Source organism: Leptonotus elevatus, chromosome 11, assembly GCF_054856555.1.
Source record: "Leptonotus elevatus isolate MCC_2025b chromosome 11, RoL_Lele_1.0, whole genome shotgun sequence".
NCBI classification, from domain to species: Eukaryota; Metazoa; Chordata; class Actinopteri; order Syngnathiformes; family Syngnathidae; genus Leptonotus; species Leptonotus elevatus.
This window is the reverse complement of record NC_141249.1, coordinates 14,696,228-14,716,850: the sequence shown is the minus strand read 5'-3', so window position 1 is coordinate 14,716,850 and position 20,623 is coordinate 14,696,228. Positions and strand designations below refer to the sequence as shown.

General features: G+C 41.1%; 1 protein-coding gene across 7 annotated transcripts in view; it reads left to right on the top strand.

The window, feature by feature from the left end:
• celf5a (cugbp, Elav-like family member 5a) overlaps positions 1-20,623 on the top strand; it is a 249,745-nt gene that overhangs the window by 127,892 nt on the left and 101,230 nt on the right. For all 7 annotated transcript variants that reach the window (XM_086088752.1, XM_086088748.1, XM_086088750.1 and 4 more), the window contains exon 3: positions 14,701-14,749. In XM_086088752.1, the coding sequence (XP_085944878.1) occupies positions 14,701-14,749 (49 nt within the window). The remainder of the gene's footprint in view (positions 1-14,700; positions 14,750-20,623) is intronic.

Below are 20,623 nucleotides of genomic sequence, written 5' to 3'. Positions count from 1 at the left end.
CGGGAAAACTACATTTATTCAAAAGAAAAGTTCAAATATAGTTTGTGACACATAATATAGACATAACATTTAAAATAACCCCCTCAAACCACATCTGCTCACCCCACCCCCAAATCCCTTCCCAATGAAATTTGCTACCCAAGGCAAGGCGTGGGAGTTGGCACAGACACTTGCAATGTGCTTTCTGCTCCACTGCCTCTTCTTCTCACTTGGTCACTATGATTGCGTTTGTGTGTGTGGATGTGTGTTTATTGCAGTGGCTCGCGGTGAGGCCACATGCTCTGATTTTGTCGGGCCCTCGGGTTCAAGGTCGACAAGGCGAGAGATTTTAGGCCAATGTCAGGCTAAGAACGGCTTGTCCTCTCCATTCGGTTTTCTCCATGTTTGGATGAAACCTAAGCAGGCTTTATAGTCGAGTGTGATGCAACCAGCTGAAGTCGCAGGTGTGTGTGTGCGCGCGCGCGCGTGTGTGTGTGTGTGAAGGGGTATTGATATGCCGGGGAATGGAGCGATGAGCAGATGGACAGAGCAGGCTGGCCCAGTGTCGATCCTGTGAGCTCTGGCTCCCTTGTGCAATTCCCCCTTTGATGGACACGCACACACACACACACGCGCGCGCCCCCCCCCCCCCCCCACACGCACAGTTTCCTGTAAGATAACAAATGGTTGACCATCTTATCATTAATAACCAGTGTGTCAATAGATAGTTATGTGTCACCAAATTTTGTGAGATGTCAGCAAGTGTTTAAATGGATAATTGAAAATTGAAACTTGGATGGATGGATGTTGCAGGAAAAGTTGGAGGTCAACCAGGCCGATAGAATGGATTGTGTTTGCGGATTGGACGACGAGGGGCGTGGACTCATCTTGGCTTGACAATTTTTGTCAAAATTTTTTGTTCTTTTGTCTGTCTCCCTCTGTCCCCTCCCACCCCTTTCAAACTCCCCGCAAAGTGAATCCAATGTGCTTGGCTGCCTCCATCGCTATCCTCCCCTCACCTCCCGGAGCGAGGCTGGGTTGTTAGTGTGGTGAGGGTGATGGGCTTGGGAAAAAAAAAAAAAAAAAGTGCAAGTGTTGGCAAATTGCTTAGAGGCAATCATAGTGCATAAAACAAGGATGCCTAGCGGAGGTCTCGGGGCCCGTTAACGAAATGTCAACGCGGCGTAGGTATGCCAAGAATTATGAGTCAGTGAGCAGGCAACACTTCTTGGCTTCTATCGGTCAGGGCAGCCGGCCGTAATCTGTCACAATCCTGGAGTTGCTGTGACAGCAGCAGCAGCATTCTGGGCTCAGCTTCTCAGACGGCAAAGGGAACATGCTGCTGAGAATGCGCACGTAGCCGCGTGTGTTTTGTGCACATGCTGAATGGTGGTGCAAAAACCAGGACAATGGCTGAAACCAGTACCCTGAAGTCACTTTTGAACTTTTCTTCCCCACCCTTTCATGAAACTGAAAATACGCAATACAGTACAGAAGACTGTTATAGATCAAACATTTTGGGATGCTGCTTGACTTTTCACATCATGTTTTATGTATTCAAATCATTTGATCTCATATCAATCTTCCCGGGCAATATTTGAACTCATTCACTGCCATTGACGGCTATAGACGTCCAAAAATCATTTGAACTATTTCCATTAGTTTAAATTTTTTGTCCCACTTTTGTTAACAAGAGTATGAAAACCTAGAAAAAAAATATTGTACATTTAAAACATATAAAATTTGTGATTAATCGTGAGTTAACTATTGAAGTCATGCGCTTAATTACAATTACAAAATTTTAATCGACTGACACCCCTAATTTTTAATAATGTTTTCTTTTTTTACCCAAAAAAAGATTATTAAAAAAAATGTCTAGGGTTTCATACTCTTGTTAACACAAGTGGAAAAAAAAATGTTAAACTAATAGAAATAGTTCAAATTAATTTTTGACGTTTATGGGCGTCAATGGCAATGAATGAGTTAAGGAACATTTTAGCCATATATTCCGCCATGTATAGCACCATGAAAACATCCAATACACGACAAAATGACTGTTTTCTCCCTTTTTCATACTTTCTAAATGCTCGGTACAGTACAAAATTATTGTAAACTAGACAAAATGCAATTTCTGCAAAAATTGCGTGGAAAAGCTGAATGCTAAGATTTATATACATGTGCTTATGAAGTAAATTGAAAGATAAATTATGTGAAAATTACAAATTTATTCTTGTAGTTAAATGACAAATTAATAAAAAGAAAACTTGAACTACAATCTGCTTAAAGCAATTACTATCTCCTTATTTGAAAACTCGACCGAAAAGTATTGGCACAAACATCCGAGTAGTACGCTACATGTTCTTTCTCTCGCAAATCTGTCACTTCATAAACTCGCAAATTTGCCACTTGACAAACTTGCGAATACAAAAAAAAGTGGTCTTTATAAAGTGGATAATTTGCGAGGTTTTTTTCTCAGAATATTGCCCCCACCCTCTAAAAAAAATATACACTGTCGTATGTAACAACCCCCCAAAAAATCTTTAAAAAATGCTGAAGAAAACTCCACATATATTTATTATGAAAAACGGGGGGAAATTTGGGAGATTATTCTAGAAAACTGGCAAAAATCCAAAATATGAAATAATATTGAAAAAGAAAAGAACATCCATGATTATGCGAACCCGCGGGTGCCGAACTATGACGATGCAGGGATCGGCTGTAAGTTTAAGTTGTAATATCACTAATTACCACTAGATGGCAGCGTGACAACGTGAGTAGGTCTGATCATTCTTGGCAGATTTGGAATGATGTGCAAGACAAGTACTCAAAATAATATACTATTTTTTATGAATTTTTGGTCCTTCAGTTTACACAAAGCAAATGTGAGGGCAGCTCTCTTCATCCTTAATCGAGTCATCATGATAAGGGTTCAGGATCCCAGCCAAATGCACGTACAGTGTCGCGCTCGCATGTGTGATATTATACATCATTACGGCAGCTGCAACTCGCCGGTGGCCAGGCGGGGCCTAATCTTCAAAGCAAACATCAAGGAAGAAGCTGGATGGAGGAAACATGTCGTCGTCAGTACGCGAGGGCACCTTGAAGCGCCGAAGCCTCGCGCAAGTCTACATCTGTAATTCTGTCACGGAACATATCCAGCATTCCCGTTACACCCCGCCCCGCGCTCTCACCGGACCCTCGTTTTTGTGATGCATTCTGGGATTGGCATGAGGTTTGCCACCGTGTCTGGGTCGGTCGTCGTCTTATCTCCAGGACGGTTTCTCACAAATCAACCGCTGAGCACATCAAACGGCGAGGGAGTGTATCAATGTGTGTGTGTGTGTGTGTGGGTGTGTGTGGGATGGCGGGTAGAGTCGTGAGCCCACCAAAAGCTTAAGCCTCCAGTGTGCCGTACAGATAAGATTCATTAGATAGGTCGGGAAATGCAAGCGGGAGGCAGCGGCGGGCAAACAGGGAGAGTGCGGGAAGCAAGCGAGGAAAGGAGGGGAGGGTGCAAGATGGAGCTCGCTGCTGCTCCAGCATTTGTTGACACAGATTTACAATGAGTCTCCCACTGCTTCACGCATTACAGTAACACACCATGTCAATAGCTCTCTGGGCTGGCAGGGGGAAAAAGCAGTCGGGCCAAAAACGGCTTTTTTTTTGGCACTACCCCTGGTACCCAAAAAAGTGTGCAGATGGAGGGCATGACTGCCAACGGCGACATTGTGACAAGTCAAGCTTCTGTTGCTTACTTTGTAGTAGTACGTCATCGTAGTGGTAGTATTGCCAACCGATATATGCCAAATTCACAATGGCTGGTTGCCAGCCAATTGCAGGGCACATTTGGCCATGCAACCCTTAAACATTCACAGAACATTTTTGAGTCTTCAAATAACCTGTCATGTTTTTTGGGATGTAGCCGGAAGCCATAATGCGTGAAGAAAACCCACGCAAACACGGGAGAGAAAGCGGAAACTCAAAACGGAAAAGCCAGAGCAGAGATTCAAATCAAGAAATTAGGGGTTGTAAAAAGACAGATTTGAATGAGAAAATTGGTTGATGTAAGTGCATCGGTACACCGAAAAACCGACCAAAACGTACGAATTAGTATGAATCCGTTTGATGTTGCTAATGATTTGCCTTTTCTTGGAATTAAATTAACTTGAATCGTTTTTGGCATGTGGAGTGCTTACATGCTAGAAAAACTGCACATTTCATTTCCTCATATTTGATAAATCTCTTTGAACGAAATGCTTCTTTTACAGTACTGAAAAGTTCATGTCGTTAAAATGATTGGATGAAAACCATTGCATTATACCGAACCAAGGTTATTATCGTTAACGGAAACGAAATAAATAACAAAAAAAATAGCATTGAAAAAGCATTTCCGCCAGCAAAATAAAATAAAATTAAAATGAAATTGCTACTACATCGTGCGTTTCTAAAACAAACTAACATTAACTGCCGGTGTAATTATCATGGAAATGTCCTTCGTTCGATATCAATTAATATCACACATGAGCATTCGGGGTTCATTTTAAATGTATTTAGTTCAACATCGCTGTACATCCACACAGAAGAAGGGAGGTCAAACGGTCATTTGAGAATTGGAGTTGACTTCATTCCACAAAATTCTTTGACCTTGTTTTTATCTTGAACTTGACAAATACACTATTCGAAAACTAACCTGTTGAAAAATCCCAAACAATTGCAACCCTATCCAATTAGTGAGCCGTACCATATCAAATCGTAATTCCGCTGAATTGTCGTCACACTTTAAAACACCTCATGTCTCAAGATGCTAACGCTAACCCGCTACCCTATGCTAGCTCATTAAAGTCATGATTACGGGATTAACGCTCAAATGAAGATTCTTACAGTAATGCGTTAACGTCGTCAAACTCAGACGTCATGTACCATAAAAATGTGGCCTATTTTATTTTCTAATGAGGAGTAATAGACATTTATTTTTGTGATTTTAAACAAGGTGGAAGCCAGTATTACACTTTGCATGTCTGTCGAACATAAGGACACAAACGTATTGAACTTTCTGAAAAAAATGTTTGTATGCGCACCCTAAAATAGATTTACATAGATGATTAAAAGCGGTGTCCTCACACGGCTGAAAAAGTGTAGCCAGCTAGCACAAACCCTGCAACACATCTTTTAACATCCATTTCCAGCTTCTTCTCTCCCACTGCTTCTCTTTTTCTCCCCCTCGCTACAGACGCAGTAGGACAGGATTTTGGCATTAGCTCAATCCCTCTATCTACCCCCCATCCTCCCTTTCCCCTCATGATTGCACACTGTTTCTGTCACCCACACAGCACACTCGTCCACTGCACAAGTCATGTAGCGCTCTCGTCCGGCCGCTGCTCGAGAGCTTTTACTCCACAAGACACGAAGACATAATCAACCAGACAGCCGAGTGTGAGAGTGATGGAGCGGCAGGTTATGGCCGGATGCAGAGGCGAAGGACCAGAAGCAGATAGAGAGAGAGAGAGCGAGATTTTTTTTTCATTTCATTATTATTTCCAGTTAATCAAACTACACAGAAGCAGCAAAGCGTTCCACGGCGAGAACCTTTTCCGAGACCCGTGACACGCTACTGTGTGTGCTGAGTCACGGGGTGCCACCTTCATGAAATCTTGATGAGAGCTGAGGTCTGCTGTCGCTGTAATGAGGACGGCGGCCGTCACACAGCTGGCCTCTTCGCTAGGGTGAAACCACGATAATAATAGAGAGGGCTGCAGAGGAGATGGACTTCAGGATTCTTTCTTGAAAAAACTTTTCGAAGACAAAAAAAAAATGGGACTGTTGACTATGTTCGTGGTTACTTTTACAGTGCCTGGGACCTGCCAACCCCAAATAACTTGGCACTAGAGCTACTAATAATATGACAAAAAAAATTAATATTTACTTTTACAGAACAGCTTGGTGTCAAAATTTAAGTTCCCAAGTTGTTTGTACAGCATTTTCTGTTATTCAGACTTCAGTAATATTTTGGAACACAAAGCAAAGTGAGGAAGTATGTGTTCATATGCTCTTGATAGCTCGCAAGCTAACTAGCTAGTGGCTAGAGCCTCTCGTTGTTCATAACGCGCAAGTTGGCTTTCTAGTGGCTAACACCTCTCGTTGTTTATTACTTACACTCTTACCAGCTGGTGGCTAGCACCCCTCGTGGTACATAACTCACAAGCTAGCGAGCTAGTGGCTAGTGCCTGTCGTTGTCCTTAACTCGCAAGTTAGCTCGCTAGTAGCTAGCGCCTCTCGTTGTTTATTACTTGCAAGCTTGCCAGCTGGTGGCTAGCGCCTCTTGTCGTGCATACTTCACAAGCTAGCTAGCTGGTGGCTAGCACCGCTTGTTGTGGCATGGATAGCCTCATGACCCCCTTATGAGATATATTCCAGCCACTGGAGTCTTAGTAGGCAAAATAAAAAAGATAGACAAACATATTTTGATTGACAGGTGAGTGAATCGTACTTGCTGCACATTTAGTGGACACGCCACAGTGTTTGAGAGTGGGAGGAAAAAACATCATGATTTTTTTCTTTACTTGGCATTCTTCTTCTTCTTCTTCTTCTTATTCTTCTTCTTCTTATTATTATTATTATTATTATTATTATTATTCAAATTTGACAGAATTGTCAACAGCACTCTTCACTGTCCTGAGGCAAAGTAAGTTCATTTTCACTTTTTACAGGGACTTATAATAATGACTAATTTTACCTGACAAGTAAAATATTCAGCACTAGAACTAAATAACTTAACATACCTTCAAAACAAAATTACTTTAGCAGTCAGTTTTGCAACCAAAACACTGAATTATATATATATATATACAGAATCAATTGAAACAAACTAAGGCAGAAGGACAAAGCCACAAAAGGATATGGATGTCGCTAAGGGCTAAAGAAGAATGAAATCTTTATTACACCAGTAAAGGGCAGAGTATAACTATAACACTGAAAGAAACACTACACGTTTAGAAAGCCCGAGACGTACAAAAACAAAACAGGAACTTGGACGGTGTCAGACGACAGAAGGCCTAATGGTCTTAATCAGGGATGCGGTCGTGCTAGCGGTAATGGCGCTACGGATCGCACATGTCTGCAATTTAGCGATGGCCTTCTAATGCTAATCGTTGTACTACAAGAAGCCATGTAACAGATGGATATCAACAGTTACGCTCCAAAAAGGAGCCATTCAGCGTTTGTAAATAGCAGCAACTACTCAAATAAAGTGACTCCATTTTTGTCATCAAAAGTGCCCTTTCCGGAACGTAATCTCTGCTCTGCAATCACCCCAGAGGATAATGATGAACTTTATGGTTTTCTTCCTTTCTTTCCATGGTGGCAACAGCATTATGGGATCGGCGGCGAACGCGGAAACCTGCAGGTGTCATTCCCAGTCAGCGATTCAAGTTCTAAATCCCGTTGGTTCTGATAGGAATCCCAAAGCTTATAGCTAGCCATCTCCTTTGCGACGACTGGCGCCGCTTATCACAAGCGCCACACTGCTGCCGCCAGCACATTTCTCAAACGTGGGATACATTTGGAATCGCACGGGGAGGGAAAACACGTAGTGTATACATGCTGCCATGATGTGCCACCAGTAAATGCTTTAAAGAAAGGGAATGCCAGGGGAGTCCATTAGACGCCGAGGCTTTGAAGAGAATGAAAATGAATTTAAATACAGTCAAATACATGTATTGTCTTTAAAGACAGAATGAAAGAAACTACTAATAATTTCACCTGAGCTATTGTAATACATCAGTCTGTCAAAACTCAAATGATCGTGAAGTTGATTCACCAAAAAAATGACATAGTTAGAGTTGCTTTGTTTTATGTCTGCGTCTCTGCGACCTTCATAGCCCAAACAGTTTGGCACTAGGACTACGAATAATTTGACCTGTAATTTGATTATTATAGGTCCGTGGATGCGAAACAAAACTCAGGCTCTGTGCCTTTAAAGGGGGGCACAGTATGAACCTGGAAACATTTTAGCAGCACTACAATACCAATAAATTAATTTTATTTCTACATGTCTATTTTAGTAACATGGAACTTCAGAACCACAATGATTTCGCGGTTGACTTCAAACGGTTTGAAAGTAAAACGACAAATAATTTGACAGTCACACTCGAGTTATATGTATTAAATATTGGGTACACTTCTGCAGTCTTTTATTTACTGTTAACATTTCTTGAGAAAAAAAAAGTTCATTATTCCATGACTCCATCCTACTGTACATGTCCGATTTATGAGAGGACAGTCACCCCTAAGCAGTATCTGGGATCAATGATTGGATGTATTAATTCTATCAGCAGCAAGGGCCCTGTCAGAAAGGGGCTGTTTATGCCCCCTGTTACCGAGCATCACAGCAACATAAGCTTTGATGGCCCACTAAATGTATTAATGATCCCAAGACAAGCATTACTCCGTATTAAACCTGAGTGAAAGCCAGCAGACATCATGCATATTGTATGGTTACTTTATTGCAAATACCGTAAGTGCCGTCGACTTTTACTATGAGAAGTCGTTACACAACTCGAAACTTGCTTCACTGCCTTTTTTTTCCTCCTCTTTTCAGTATTACAGTCATATTCCCATTTCAAATGGTCACATTTCCTTTTTGAACAAAGGCTTTGATTGTGATGAGCTTTGGTGATTCTCCCCCGTTGTCAGCCGATGTCTCGTCTCCTGTCTGATTAGCACTTCCAGCTGTCTCGTCCTTGTCAGCGTCGCCGTGTTCGCCGTGTTCGCCGTGTCCAGTCTTGCAAGCCGTCACGTCCTTCCCACCTGTGCCTCATCGTCTCGTCTTCATCGGTTTCTTTCGGGCCCTTTGGGTGCATCCCCCTCATCTTTTAGACCTTTTTATCCCAATGTAGAATTTCCCCTAACATTACATGACATTAATGGCAATTTTCTATTCTTCTGAATTTCTAATTCTTGTTCATAAAATGGCCTATTGGCTGCCATCCCAAGTACCGATATTTTAAAATAAGGCTGGTATTGGACCGATCTCGGCCATTACTAGTCATGGTAATATGTTGACTTTGAGTGGTAGAACTTTGTTACATGTGACAGGAAGACTTGCAGCTCAGTTGAGAGGGGTGTTAGGGATTGGGTGGATACATCCATAGTTTTTTTTTTTTTTTTGCTGTATTATTATTTTTATTATTATTATTACATACAATGATGTTTCTACTCAGTACTGTATGGTTTTAACACTTCTCCATCTTGTTAAAAATATATATAGTATAAATATATATATAATCCAGTTATAGTTCTCAATTTACAAACACAATGGGTCTCTGAGAGGTTGTTTGTAAAAAAAAGAAAAAAAACGTCATTAAAATATGTAAATAATAATAATAAATAAACAAATTATAACAAAAACTAACTAATTATACACAGTAAAGACTTTCTTTACAGTACATAAATTAAATAAAAAAACTAATTAAATCCATCCATTATCAGAACCATTTTCCCCCAGGTTATTTTAACAAAGATTGAATCAAGGCAAATCTTGTTCCATTTTTTTTTCCTTTTTCTGAAAGGCAATTATGCTGTTAGGCTAACTAAATGTTCTCTTCTATTCACAGATATGTAGACTTTTTGCCTCGCAAAATTACATCCTAATTCTTGTAATACAGTAACTATTAGTCCTTTGTCAAAAGGGGCTTTTTACGTAAACGCAGCCCATTTGTGGTATTTCAGCCACATAATTATCTGACCCACCGTCTTGAAACTCAAGTGGCGAGAACCCAACAGCGAATGAGCACATATTCCTGCCATGTGCACAGTACATTACGTACTGTTGGCCCAAGGTTTTCCAGCACACCCTTCATATAAAACAGCAGCACGCTAGTGCTAAGAGCTTTAATTCAACTGACTGGAGGCTTAACTGAGCAAATGAGGCGGCTCAATGAAGGCATATGGAGTTATAGATTTTCCAGAGGCAAGAAAGCAGCAGTAACTTGTGTGCCAAGAGAGAGTAGTTGGCTCAAAACTTGAAACTAGACTTATAACTCATTTGAAAATGTACAAGAAATGCTGTGAGTCGTTAGCTTGAAAATGAGTCATTTTGCGTTGATGTCAACATGGCTATGTATGACTCATCATGTCATTATATTGTTATATATTCCTTGTTTTTCAATGTAACAATGTACTTGTGTATTTTTGTCTTGGATGGCACGTAGCTTCAAAACTCAGTTCAGCTCCGGCTCACCGGCAACCCTAGGACTAGCGTGCCAGAAAATGGCTGTATGCATGTTTTTGTCCTGCCTTTCAAACCTCAAGGTTATCCTCATACACAGCCTTTATAGTCAACCCAAAGAATACAGAAGGAAACTTTTACTGTATCCTTGTTTGCACTGAGCAGCAGTGTACAACTGCAGTGCAGCACCAACTGACTGGATTAAAAACGAACAAAGAAAGTTGTAATGTGACATTTTTTGCTTCACTAAATGCATTTTTCATAATGTTGACGATTGGAGTGTAAGACTTTTTCGACGTGTATGGTTTTACTGAATCAGGGTTGTTATATTTTTGGAATTTTCATTTAAGTTAGTTTTTATTTCGTTTTTGAGTTGTTGTTTTTAATTTTGTTAGTTTTAGTTAGTTTTCAGAGTGGTTCTGTTAGTTTTTATTACTTTTCGTTGTTTTAAAAAATGCTTAGTTTTAGTTAGTTACAGTAATTTTCGTTTTTTTATTATTGTGTATTACTTGTGCAAAATATTTAATAAAGACCACGCTAATTTGAAAAAAGTAACTAATTTCTTACCTAGCATTGCATTTCGGCTGAGTTAAATGAAAAAGCAAGCGAGCCGAGCCTTTGGAGGCAAAAGTCAAGCACGCAAAATTGTCGCCTCGGCGCGACGTCATCTGAAGGTGCTTTTCTATTGGCCGCTGCGAGATGACGTCGCTTCTGTGTGACACACTTTCAAACGTCCTTATTCCGGTTAAATAAATATACTTAAAATCACATTTAATATTCCCAAAGGCTTGCGCATTAAAATTTATTACCAAAGACTAAAACAAAGGATATTTTCACTATAATTCTAACTAGTTTTAGTTAGTTTTGGAAACATAAAATGTAGTTTCAGTTATTTTTATTTTTATTTTTTTTTAAATAATTTTCGTTTTTATTTTATTTTGTTAACAAAATTGTTGATTGTGTTGTTCTTCACAGAAAGTTGAAGGTCAGCAAGAAAATGGGATAAGCAGACCAGTGTAATTAAATTAATTATTACAACTATAATTATGGTGCAAATTGACAATTAATTTAACACAGTACATGAGATTTTGGGGTTGAATTAAATTACAGTTCACATCATTAAAAACATGACACCTAATTTCTGCGTGTGCGTCTAATACTACCATTTTGTTTTTTTTGCCAAGCAAGTACAGGAGGCGACCAATCAGAAAGCGGCAAATAAGCCCTGTACCAGTCTCTTATCAGTGGCAGGCATAATCAGCATTGTGTGCATTTGTTAGCAGCTTGGATATAACAGACGTTCATTTATTTTTGAAAGTCCCACTCTGTGGCTTTGGGGGGTGGGGGGGGGGGGGGGGGCAGATGGAACAAACCGAAAAACCCAAACCTATCGGTAATGGCAGTTAAGGACTATCATGCATTGCTTTCGGGCACATAAATAGGCCATTAAGCCGCTATGTTGGAGAGTGAACAGTAACTAGCTTTAGAGCGAGCTGCCTCCCACACGCGGGCGCCCCGCGGAGACGGCTGAGATCATAGCGCGCCGACGGATTTGGCCTCCTCCATCATGCGTCTGAACAAAAAGTCAACCGGCTCCACCGAGGCGTCTTTTGTCCGTGTGACATTTCAAAAGGCGAATCCGAAGATTTCCTGTGGATGTGATTCTTGTCTTGAGGATGTTGTTGCCGCGGTTCACAGGCCGCTTCTGTTGGGGTACAAGTGCGTTTGACACTGACGCGTTTGTCGCCGAAATCTAGCCAATGTTAGTTATTTGGCTCTACGATGGGAAGGAAGAACATATAGACCGGGAGGGGAGCTCAAAACCGCAACCCTCGCAAGCATAATAACACCCTCCCTGTTTTCCTACAAAGACGTATCCACTGCTAGTTATTATTTACGACGGGTACATTTATGGAATAATTTCAGCAAGGGAAGGTTACTCTCTTCCTCAAGGTGAAAATGGATACGTTTAGCACTTAATGAATAAGGCCCGGGCTTCTCCTCCATATATCAGCATGTTATTAAGACATTTTAAAATCCCATTATGGTGTTTCTCCTTGAACATGTCATGCTTTTATTGGACTGCCCTGTCTTTAAATCTGACCTTTCTCTCAGCCCTGCTTGGTAACTTAACATAAAAACAATCAGACAAAATATACATGGAAGGTACAAAATTGTGTCATATGCTTTGAACTGGGATTATTGTTTCAGAATTATAAGAAGCAGGTCTATGCATGAGCCTGGCATGCCTTTAGTACCACAAATGTCAATCTGTCTTTTCGCAGTCATCACAGTAACATTTAAAAATAAATAAATGTTTAAGCCGACTTACAATAATGCCCATGTCAACAGCGCACATCCGTAGTAATGGCTTGCTATTAAGGACACTTACGAGCCTGCAGTTTCTCGTTAATGTTTCTCTCTGCTTGTAACAAGGGGCGGCAAGGTGAAAGGATGTGTTTACACACAGCTCACAATGACATCAAAGCATTTGCGGTGACGTTTTTCATACAAATATGCAAATGGATAAATTAGCCACCAATTTTCCTCCTTTAAGTATGACAGTTCAAAGAAATTAAGTCTCTTTTTTCCTAATTATTTGTTGTCATTTATTTTGTAAAATGTAAATATATATTTTTGCACCCTATGTTACTGTAAACAGTTGTTGATAATGTTTATTTAAAAAAAAACAAGTTCCCTATTTCTATTTTAGTGGAGTGTTGCTCATATGCCATAGATGCTCTTCACTGCCCCCTATAGTTTGGGAGAATATTATACTTGGTTTCAAGTTTACAAACTAACACTAGGTAATTTGTTTGTGCGACGGTGTAAGAATATGAGGTCCTGTACCACCGTATTTACATGTTTTTCATTTGATTTCGATTTGTGGCCAAGAAGGTTTTTTTTATTTACAATTTTTATTATTTTTATTTATGTTTTTAAGTATTTACTGTAAATATTGTGTACCTAATGCAATAACATTTACTTGGCTGCCACCAGCAAAAGCACTATTGATTCAATATCAGCTACTTTTCTGTCTAAAGAAGGAAACATGACATCTAAAACAGTGTGCGGAGTTAGGACACCGTGTCAACTCCCTATGGTAGATACTAGATGCTCACTACAAAACTGGGATTGAAAATTGAGAATCTCTTCCAAATCATTAAAAATTGCATTTTGTTTGATATCGTTGACTACAAAAATGATTTGTGACAAAGTGATAAATTGACTAAACAAATTATTTATAATTCAGTTACTGGTTTGGTCTGTAACGTTATGAAGGAAGGCAAAAATGTTGCGCAAAAATCATTTGTTTAATTTTGGATTAAAACAAAGATAATCAGGCCGCTTTCATGGAAGAGAAGTTGGTGAATATGTACTGTTGAGGAGCTCAAATCCTGAGCATTTGGAGAATTTTAAATTAAAAAAGATATTTAAACAATTCCGCCATTATCCCCAAAAATATTTATTACTTTGATAATCGATTAGCTGTTGACTAATTGACTGTCTCAGTTCACATTGTTATTTAGATAGCATCACAGTCAAGGAAATGCTAATTCTTAACGCAGCTGTACTTCTACTTACGTGCATCATGTGAGTACTTTTACCATCTTTGGTGACGGTTGGAACTTTTACTTATGTTGATCTCGTACAACAAACAACTACTAAACTAAGTGCAATTTCTGCAGAAATTGCGTTGGAATGCTGAAAGCTAAATGCTAACAGCTGAATGCTAAGCTAAATGTTAAGAAGTAAATTGAAAGATAAATTATGTGAAAATTACAAAGTATTAATTGTAGTAGTAATACAAATAACACATGGACCCGGAAGGTGTGAATTTTTTAAGCAAGTTGAAATTGATATGGACTCAATAGCGCCACCTAGGCATGCAGTACCCTCCGTTCATTTAGATGGAAAAGTGGACCGAATGATATCCAATAGAAAAATGCAAAAACAAAAGTGGAACGAATGATATACAAGTGAGGAGAATAAAATGTGCCTGAAATAATAATAAAGAATCCTTTTCAGCATTCCCACAATGAAACATGCGGCAGGAGAACGTGTGAGAGGCCGACAGATTGACACAAAAGCCATGGCAACGGAGGTGTCTAATCCAGACAATGCCATTCTTATCGGGTCCAGTGGATTAGAGTGAGCCTCCTCAACATAGAATCCTTCCCAGCCAGACAGGCACTCTCTGGCGGCCCAAGGGCCCGCGATCGATTGGCCCCGATTGATCCTCCTCTTGCTCGTCCTGATGTGGGATTCACCTTTATTAGGGCCGGTTCTTCTCTTCCTCACTCAATGTCCCCCTTCAACCTCTCACTAAGACTGCCTTGCAGGCTCTCCAGGCAGCTCAAGTGGACAAACAAATAGTGTCAATGACACGTTGATCTGTATTTGAACAAAGTTATTAAAATGCACGACAGGATGTTAAAACCGTTGGATTGGACCAATAGCACTAACATCGTCTTTTCTTTTCTGTTTTTGTACAGATGACTCGCCCCATTCAGGTGAAACCGGCCGACAGTGAGAGCCGTGGAGGTAAGCACCTACTTTTTGACCTCAGCAAGTTTTCATTGCTGTTTGTTTGATTGGGTGGGCAGAATTAGGCGGCATTAAGATTGGTCATGCCTTTTTTGGAAAAGGAACAAAGCATTCAGGTAGAAGGTGACAGTGGTTGGATCAAGCAGATTTTGATTTTAACGAAACTTGGTGTACTCGTTGATAGTGACGGCACAACACTAAATCTCACTTTTGAGGTCAATCAGAGCAGGGATTTAAGAGCTACGGCCCGCTGAATGTTCACATTTTCCGCAAAAAGGGGCGTGGCCGCCGTGCTTTGAACCCTTCTCTCTCCGGAATTGTTGGGTCAAGCTTTCTAGTCAAAATCTGCTTGGTTAAAATGTTTAGATTTTTTGGGGGGTGATTTGGCAAAGAACGACCCATATTTGTTCTTTCTCTCTATTTAGTTGTCAATATTTTGTTAAAATAGTGCATTTTATTTAGTTTTGAACTCTGCCTTCACCTGGCGTGAACAGCAAGATACGAGCAGTATGTGGATTTATTTCAAAATGTGCTTGTGCAAATATAGGCTGTTGCTGTGTAAATTGGTGTTGATACTTTGGTGCCTAATTAGGATTATTCGGCCTTGGCGAAGTTTAGTCTACTGTTTGACATTCAAGTTGCACATTTTCGGCATCTGCAGCATCTGAGCTAATTCCTTTCACACTTTCCCTCTGATCTAGTCTGCTCCCATAGGACAATGTTTGTGTTTACTTAATATGATTTTAAGTGCGTTATATTTTAACTCAGTCCTTATCTACTAAATTGAAAAGACACCCAAAAAAAAAGCATCAACATCCATATTTAACACAAGCCAAAATGGAATCCATGTCATCTTTCTTTGGGTGCTTGTTTCATACATTTATACCAGAAAATGTCTCTTTTTAGGGTTAGTAACGCATGAAAACCCACCGAGATTCACTCAATACTCATCGCGCCCGCAATGAGGTCGTAAAGAATTAAAGAGTCTGTCTTATTGCGGCGATGTGAGGCTGCGATGGGCTTTCCTGTTGACCGACCGTCTCTTCCTGTTCCCTATGCCAAGTGAATTATTATCGCCGTGCTGTGAATTAGATGGTGATTACGCTCAATAGTGGAGTTATGGCCGTGCAAGGTGCCCAGTTAAAAACCCTTGCGCCTCTCAGGTTGTGTGTGTGCGCGCCTTCGAAACATGAGCGTAAACAGCGCAGAGGGAGGGGCTTTTGGAGGAGGGGGTTGGGGGGAGTGCATACAGCTTGGCAAACAATCAATAAGTTTGCAGGGCGCTCGCCAAGATCCTCATTACTCGGGCTTAATTCTGTCGCCTTTGATCGCTCCTGTTTTTGGAGGAATGTATTTACTCCCAGGCGCGCATATATGTTAATGGGATGAGGAGGCGTCCTTCAAGAAGTTGAGAAACATTGCTGTTTTGTTTTTTTCCCCCCCTGCATACATCTCCTGAACATAACAGTCTTCTTTTGTAGTTTTAAAAAAGGAACCATGTTTTTGAGGCACCGAGAGAGAAAGCGAGAGAGAAGTTTGCAGGTGAAAAAGAGGCGGGATAGAAATGCACGAGCGGTGCCAAGCGCGTACAGCTGCCGCGTTGCACTTCTGAGGCTTTACCTCAAAACCTCTGCCGATTTGGTGCGAATTAGGATGGCTGGCCACTTGGCTGCCTGTCAAACAAGGCTTCAAAGGACAGGGCAACCCGGTAGAGAGTTGTTGGGAAGGCCAATAAAGCTCACAGAGAAACTGCCTCCGTTGCTTCCTCGCTTCCTTACCTTCACTCACCGTGTAATAGGAGTGATTAGACAAGCCAAAGATTGATGTCCCCTATAGCTCCATCGATTTAGCCATTGTGCTGCCGTGTGTCCACATTAACAATGACACTCAGCTGCCTCTTTACTTGCTCGCGAGCGGCCACTCTGAGAGTTCCCATGACGCGACGGTCAGTCAGTGCGGTGTCCACTTACTGACCGGCCTGAAGACCCCGCTGAGGAAGGAACGAGCGCCGGGGGCAGACCTGAGGGTTGCATATCATCTTAAATGAACAAGTCAGAGTGGCGCCGCAGGGACCGTTAACTGTAATGAGCCACGGACTGCCGAAATGGCCAAAATCCTGACTTGGGTACTTTCGGACATCGTGGAAGGATTCCGAGGGTCTGGTTGGAAAGCTCACCTCTAAAGATGTAGGAGTGGAAAGTGTCTTTGTATGGCCTTTGGTTAGAAAGGTATTTCCAACAGTATGGATCCATGGCCTGCCAAAAAGGCGTCCTTATTTGGTATTTTTTCAAAAGGCTTTTCCAATAGTAACTAACAGTGGAGATCGAAAATGAGCAAAATCCAAACTTTTATACTTTCCAATATTGTAGAAGGATGCAGGTGGTATAGTATGAAAATTCATCCATGAATATGTTGGGATGGAAATTCTACTCAAAAGTTATATCTAACGGTACACTTCAAAACAGACCCAACTTTTTGGGGCATAAAATTGTGTCGGTCCCTTTTTTTTTTACCTAAATTGTTTTTTTGTTTTTTTTACTCAATTGTTTAGGCTGTAGAGTGTATGTACAGTATGCATCACTCTTGGGTTGAAACTGGACAGATCCACTACTCGGGTCTCAAAATTTTGGGCTTGTTTTTTTACAAACTGACTTAATTTTCTTTGGTTGTTTTTATACAAAATGATTCAATTGTTGGGGTTATTTTGCGCAAAGCAACCCAGAAAGTTAAATCAAATTGACCCAGTAGTGGATTGGCCCAACAACTGTTTTTAGAGGGATAAGGATCCGTGGACATCCAAAGGGGCAAAGCTCATGCACCCCTATAAATGTGGGGTTGTAAGCATAATTTATGCTTGTATGGCATTCCATCTAAATATTTTTTGTTGCTTTAAGGGCCAAAATCAACCCTCTTGACACTTTCCCGACATGGAAGGATGCAGACTGTGACACGCGTTGATTTTTATTCACATTCCAGTCTTGCGCTCAATTGCTTATACGGAAGTAGCACTTCTGCGTTGACCAATCACCGGACCGCATTTTGTCAAGATCCACCATACTTAAGCGAACAACACCGATCATCATCGAGATCATAGAAATCTGATCACAATATTTTACCATTGATGCTGATGTCATTACAACATTAAAAGAACATCACTTGCATGTGACTTCCTTGTTGTAGTTTTTGAGATCGGTCTTGGTCTTGAAACTGCTCGAACTTCAAAAGTCTTAGTCCTGTCTCTGTCTGGACTTCCAAAAGTCTTGGTCTAGTCTCGGCCTGGACTTCCAAAATATCTTGATCTTGTCTTCTTCTCGACCTCCAAAAGTTGTGGCCTCGTCTCAGCCTCAATATTCTGTAGTCTGTAGTTGATTATGTTTTGGTTTCGGTTAGTGTGGCCATGGCTACCCTGCAGAAGCTTATGCTTATGTGAGACTGTCCATACTCTTCATGGCCTACTTTAGGATGCCTTAGCCTTGCTGTTCAAAAGTATGTAGATGTGTTTTTTTTTTCGCTATGAGCTAGTCCTTTCTTAGAGGTCAGGAGGCAAAAAATGACCTTTAAAGGACAGATCCTTGTCGGATTTTTGTGTATGTGATTTGATTCTATTGGCTTTCAGTTAGCAGCATTTTCTGACACTAAAGAAGTGCTGAATTAATTACATCCTATGTGCACTTGAGGGTGAGACACCAGGGATCGAAGCCGTCTGGCCTCCTCTCCATGGGCCACTCTTCTGGTCCAATAGGGGCCAACTATTCCTCAGTGCGTTACGTTATACTAATTAGTGCCATAATCCCATTAAGGGGAGGAAAGTTGAGAGCACCTTCATTAGGGAAGACCTTTCCACTGTGCTTTTTATACCTGCTGGACTTCGACTCCTCCAGGACGTCTCAGAAGCCAGACCACACAGGCCATAAGGCTTCTCCGCTTCGTGATGCATTTAAAAGTGAAACAGCCTGTCGTCAGGCATCAAATAGAACCAACAATACGTGCTTAGGATGAAAGCAAAATTCTTTCAACAAAGTCCCCTTAATATTTCATCGCCCCAAGACATTTAATTCAAACAGAGCTGTTTTCATTCTGGGGGATCCCCCTGGCTTCCCCTTAATCTGACACCAAAAAACAAACTGGTGAACCGCATAGCGCTACACAGGAGCCTCAGAGTTCGCCGTCTCCTACAAAATCAAAGGGAAAATGTACGCTAGAGTAAATTCATCCAAACACTCTGTCAGCCCCTGCTGCTGCTTAACAAAGACACACTGTGAAATGAATATTAATGGCCAATCACCTACCTAATCTAGCAGAACAACAGACGTTTCACATTGAGCCACCACAGTTGCACGCGTCGCCGTCACCAATGATGCGAACCATCGAGGGGCGCTGTTGTTTTGTGGGTGGGGTGAGTTGGAGTGGGAGTGCTGCAAGGAGGCAGGAGGGACCTGCCTCACCCGTTTTCTCCTCAGATGGACATGAACCAGATTGATTTTCCATCACACGTGGCACTGACGACCGGCACAGACTGCTGCTGATATTTCAGTTTTGAGAGGCTGTTCACAGCCTCCTCAGAGAGCTCGGCGTCCGCACCCTCGAGAAATCAGCTTCAGCCGCTTTGATTTCCCCCTAAACGCTCTGCCCTCCACCATCGCTATCCCACCCCGTCCTTGCAATCGAGACCTTTTGATTAGATTGTCTTGTTTTCACATCTTGTTTTAGTCCAGTCAGTTTCTCTTATCTTGCAAATGACGATTAGATGATCGTGTTTTGTGGTCAAAATATGACAGATAATGGTGACCACAGTCAGAAAATGACCTCCAGTGAAGAGTAAAAGAAGCCAAGCAGTGTGTGTCTCACTTGCCTCATGTCAAATACAAAGCGCAAGTGCTCATTAAAACTTATCTCATTTATTTGTTGTAACAGCCCCTGAGAGTTTTAAGATTATTCAAGTATACGGGTGCGCCAATCACAATTTTCCGGCCGATCACCGATCCCCGATCTTTTGAAAAGCCGATCCCGATTTTTTTTTTTATAACAGGCAGCATACACCTTCAGTGTTCCAATCTTGTTTTGTTGGAAAACATTGAACAATATCTGTGAAATAATACAAACGTGTTGTTTTATCTGTGCATGAAGTAGTTCTATCAAATAAAAATTAAAAGCCTCTTAGTGATCTCAGCAGAAGAGGACAGTGGCTGTCTTTTTCAGACCTCTGAGGAGGGAGATGAGATTTGTGGAAAAGAACGGTTTATTTTTAAGAGATCGGCCGATCACCGATCCCCCAAAATCAAGGAAATAGGCGCCGATAAATCGGCCGGACATTCGATCGGTGCACCCCCATTAAAGGTTTGTAAAAAAGTTTACAAGTACGCATAGCCAGTTTGACCAGTTCAGATCAGAAACTGGGCCTGGAAGAGTACAGTTACAGGTGTTTCTCACATTTACCAAATGCACAAAATCAAGTGTCAGCGTTTTGGTAAAGAAAAATGCCTGGAAATTAACCTTACATAGTTTTTTTTTCCTGTGTGGAAGAGCAGCACACATTAAGAAAACCCACAAAGGCAGTAGGAGAACTTTCAACCAGCACACAGAAAGGCCCAAAATTTGAAGGGGTTCAAAACGGAACGGAATTGTGTTGTTGCTGTGGACTGTCATGAGTCGGATGTCCTCAAGAGTCTTGGCTGTTCTTACAAAGTATAATTGAATGTCTTCATAGGATTTCTGGCTGAGCAAATGTGTCACGATTATCAGTTGATCAGAAGAGGTCAAACAAAAACAAACAAAAAAACAATAAATTGTGACCTTTAAAGGTGCATTGTATTGACTTAACTTTTGTCCACTGTTAAGATGTCTTGAAAATCACTCAGGTTTCTATACCTA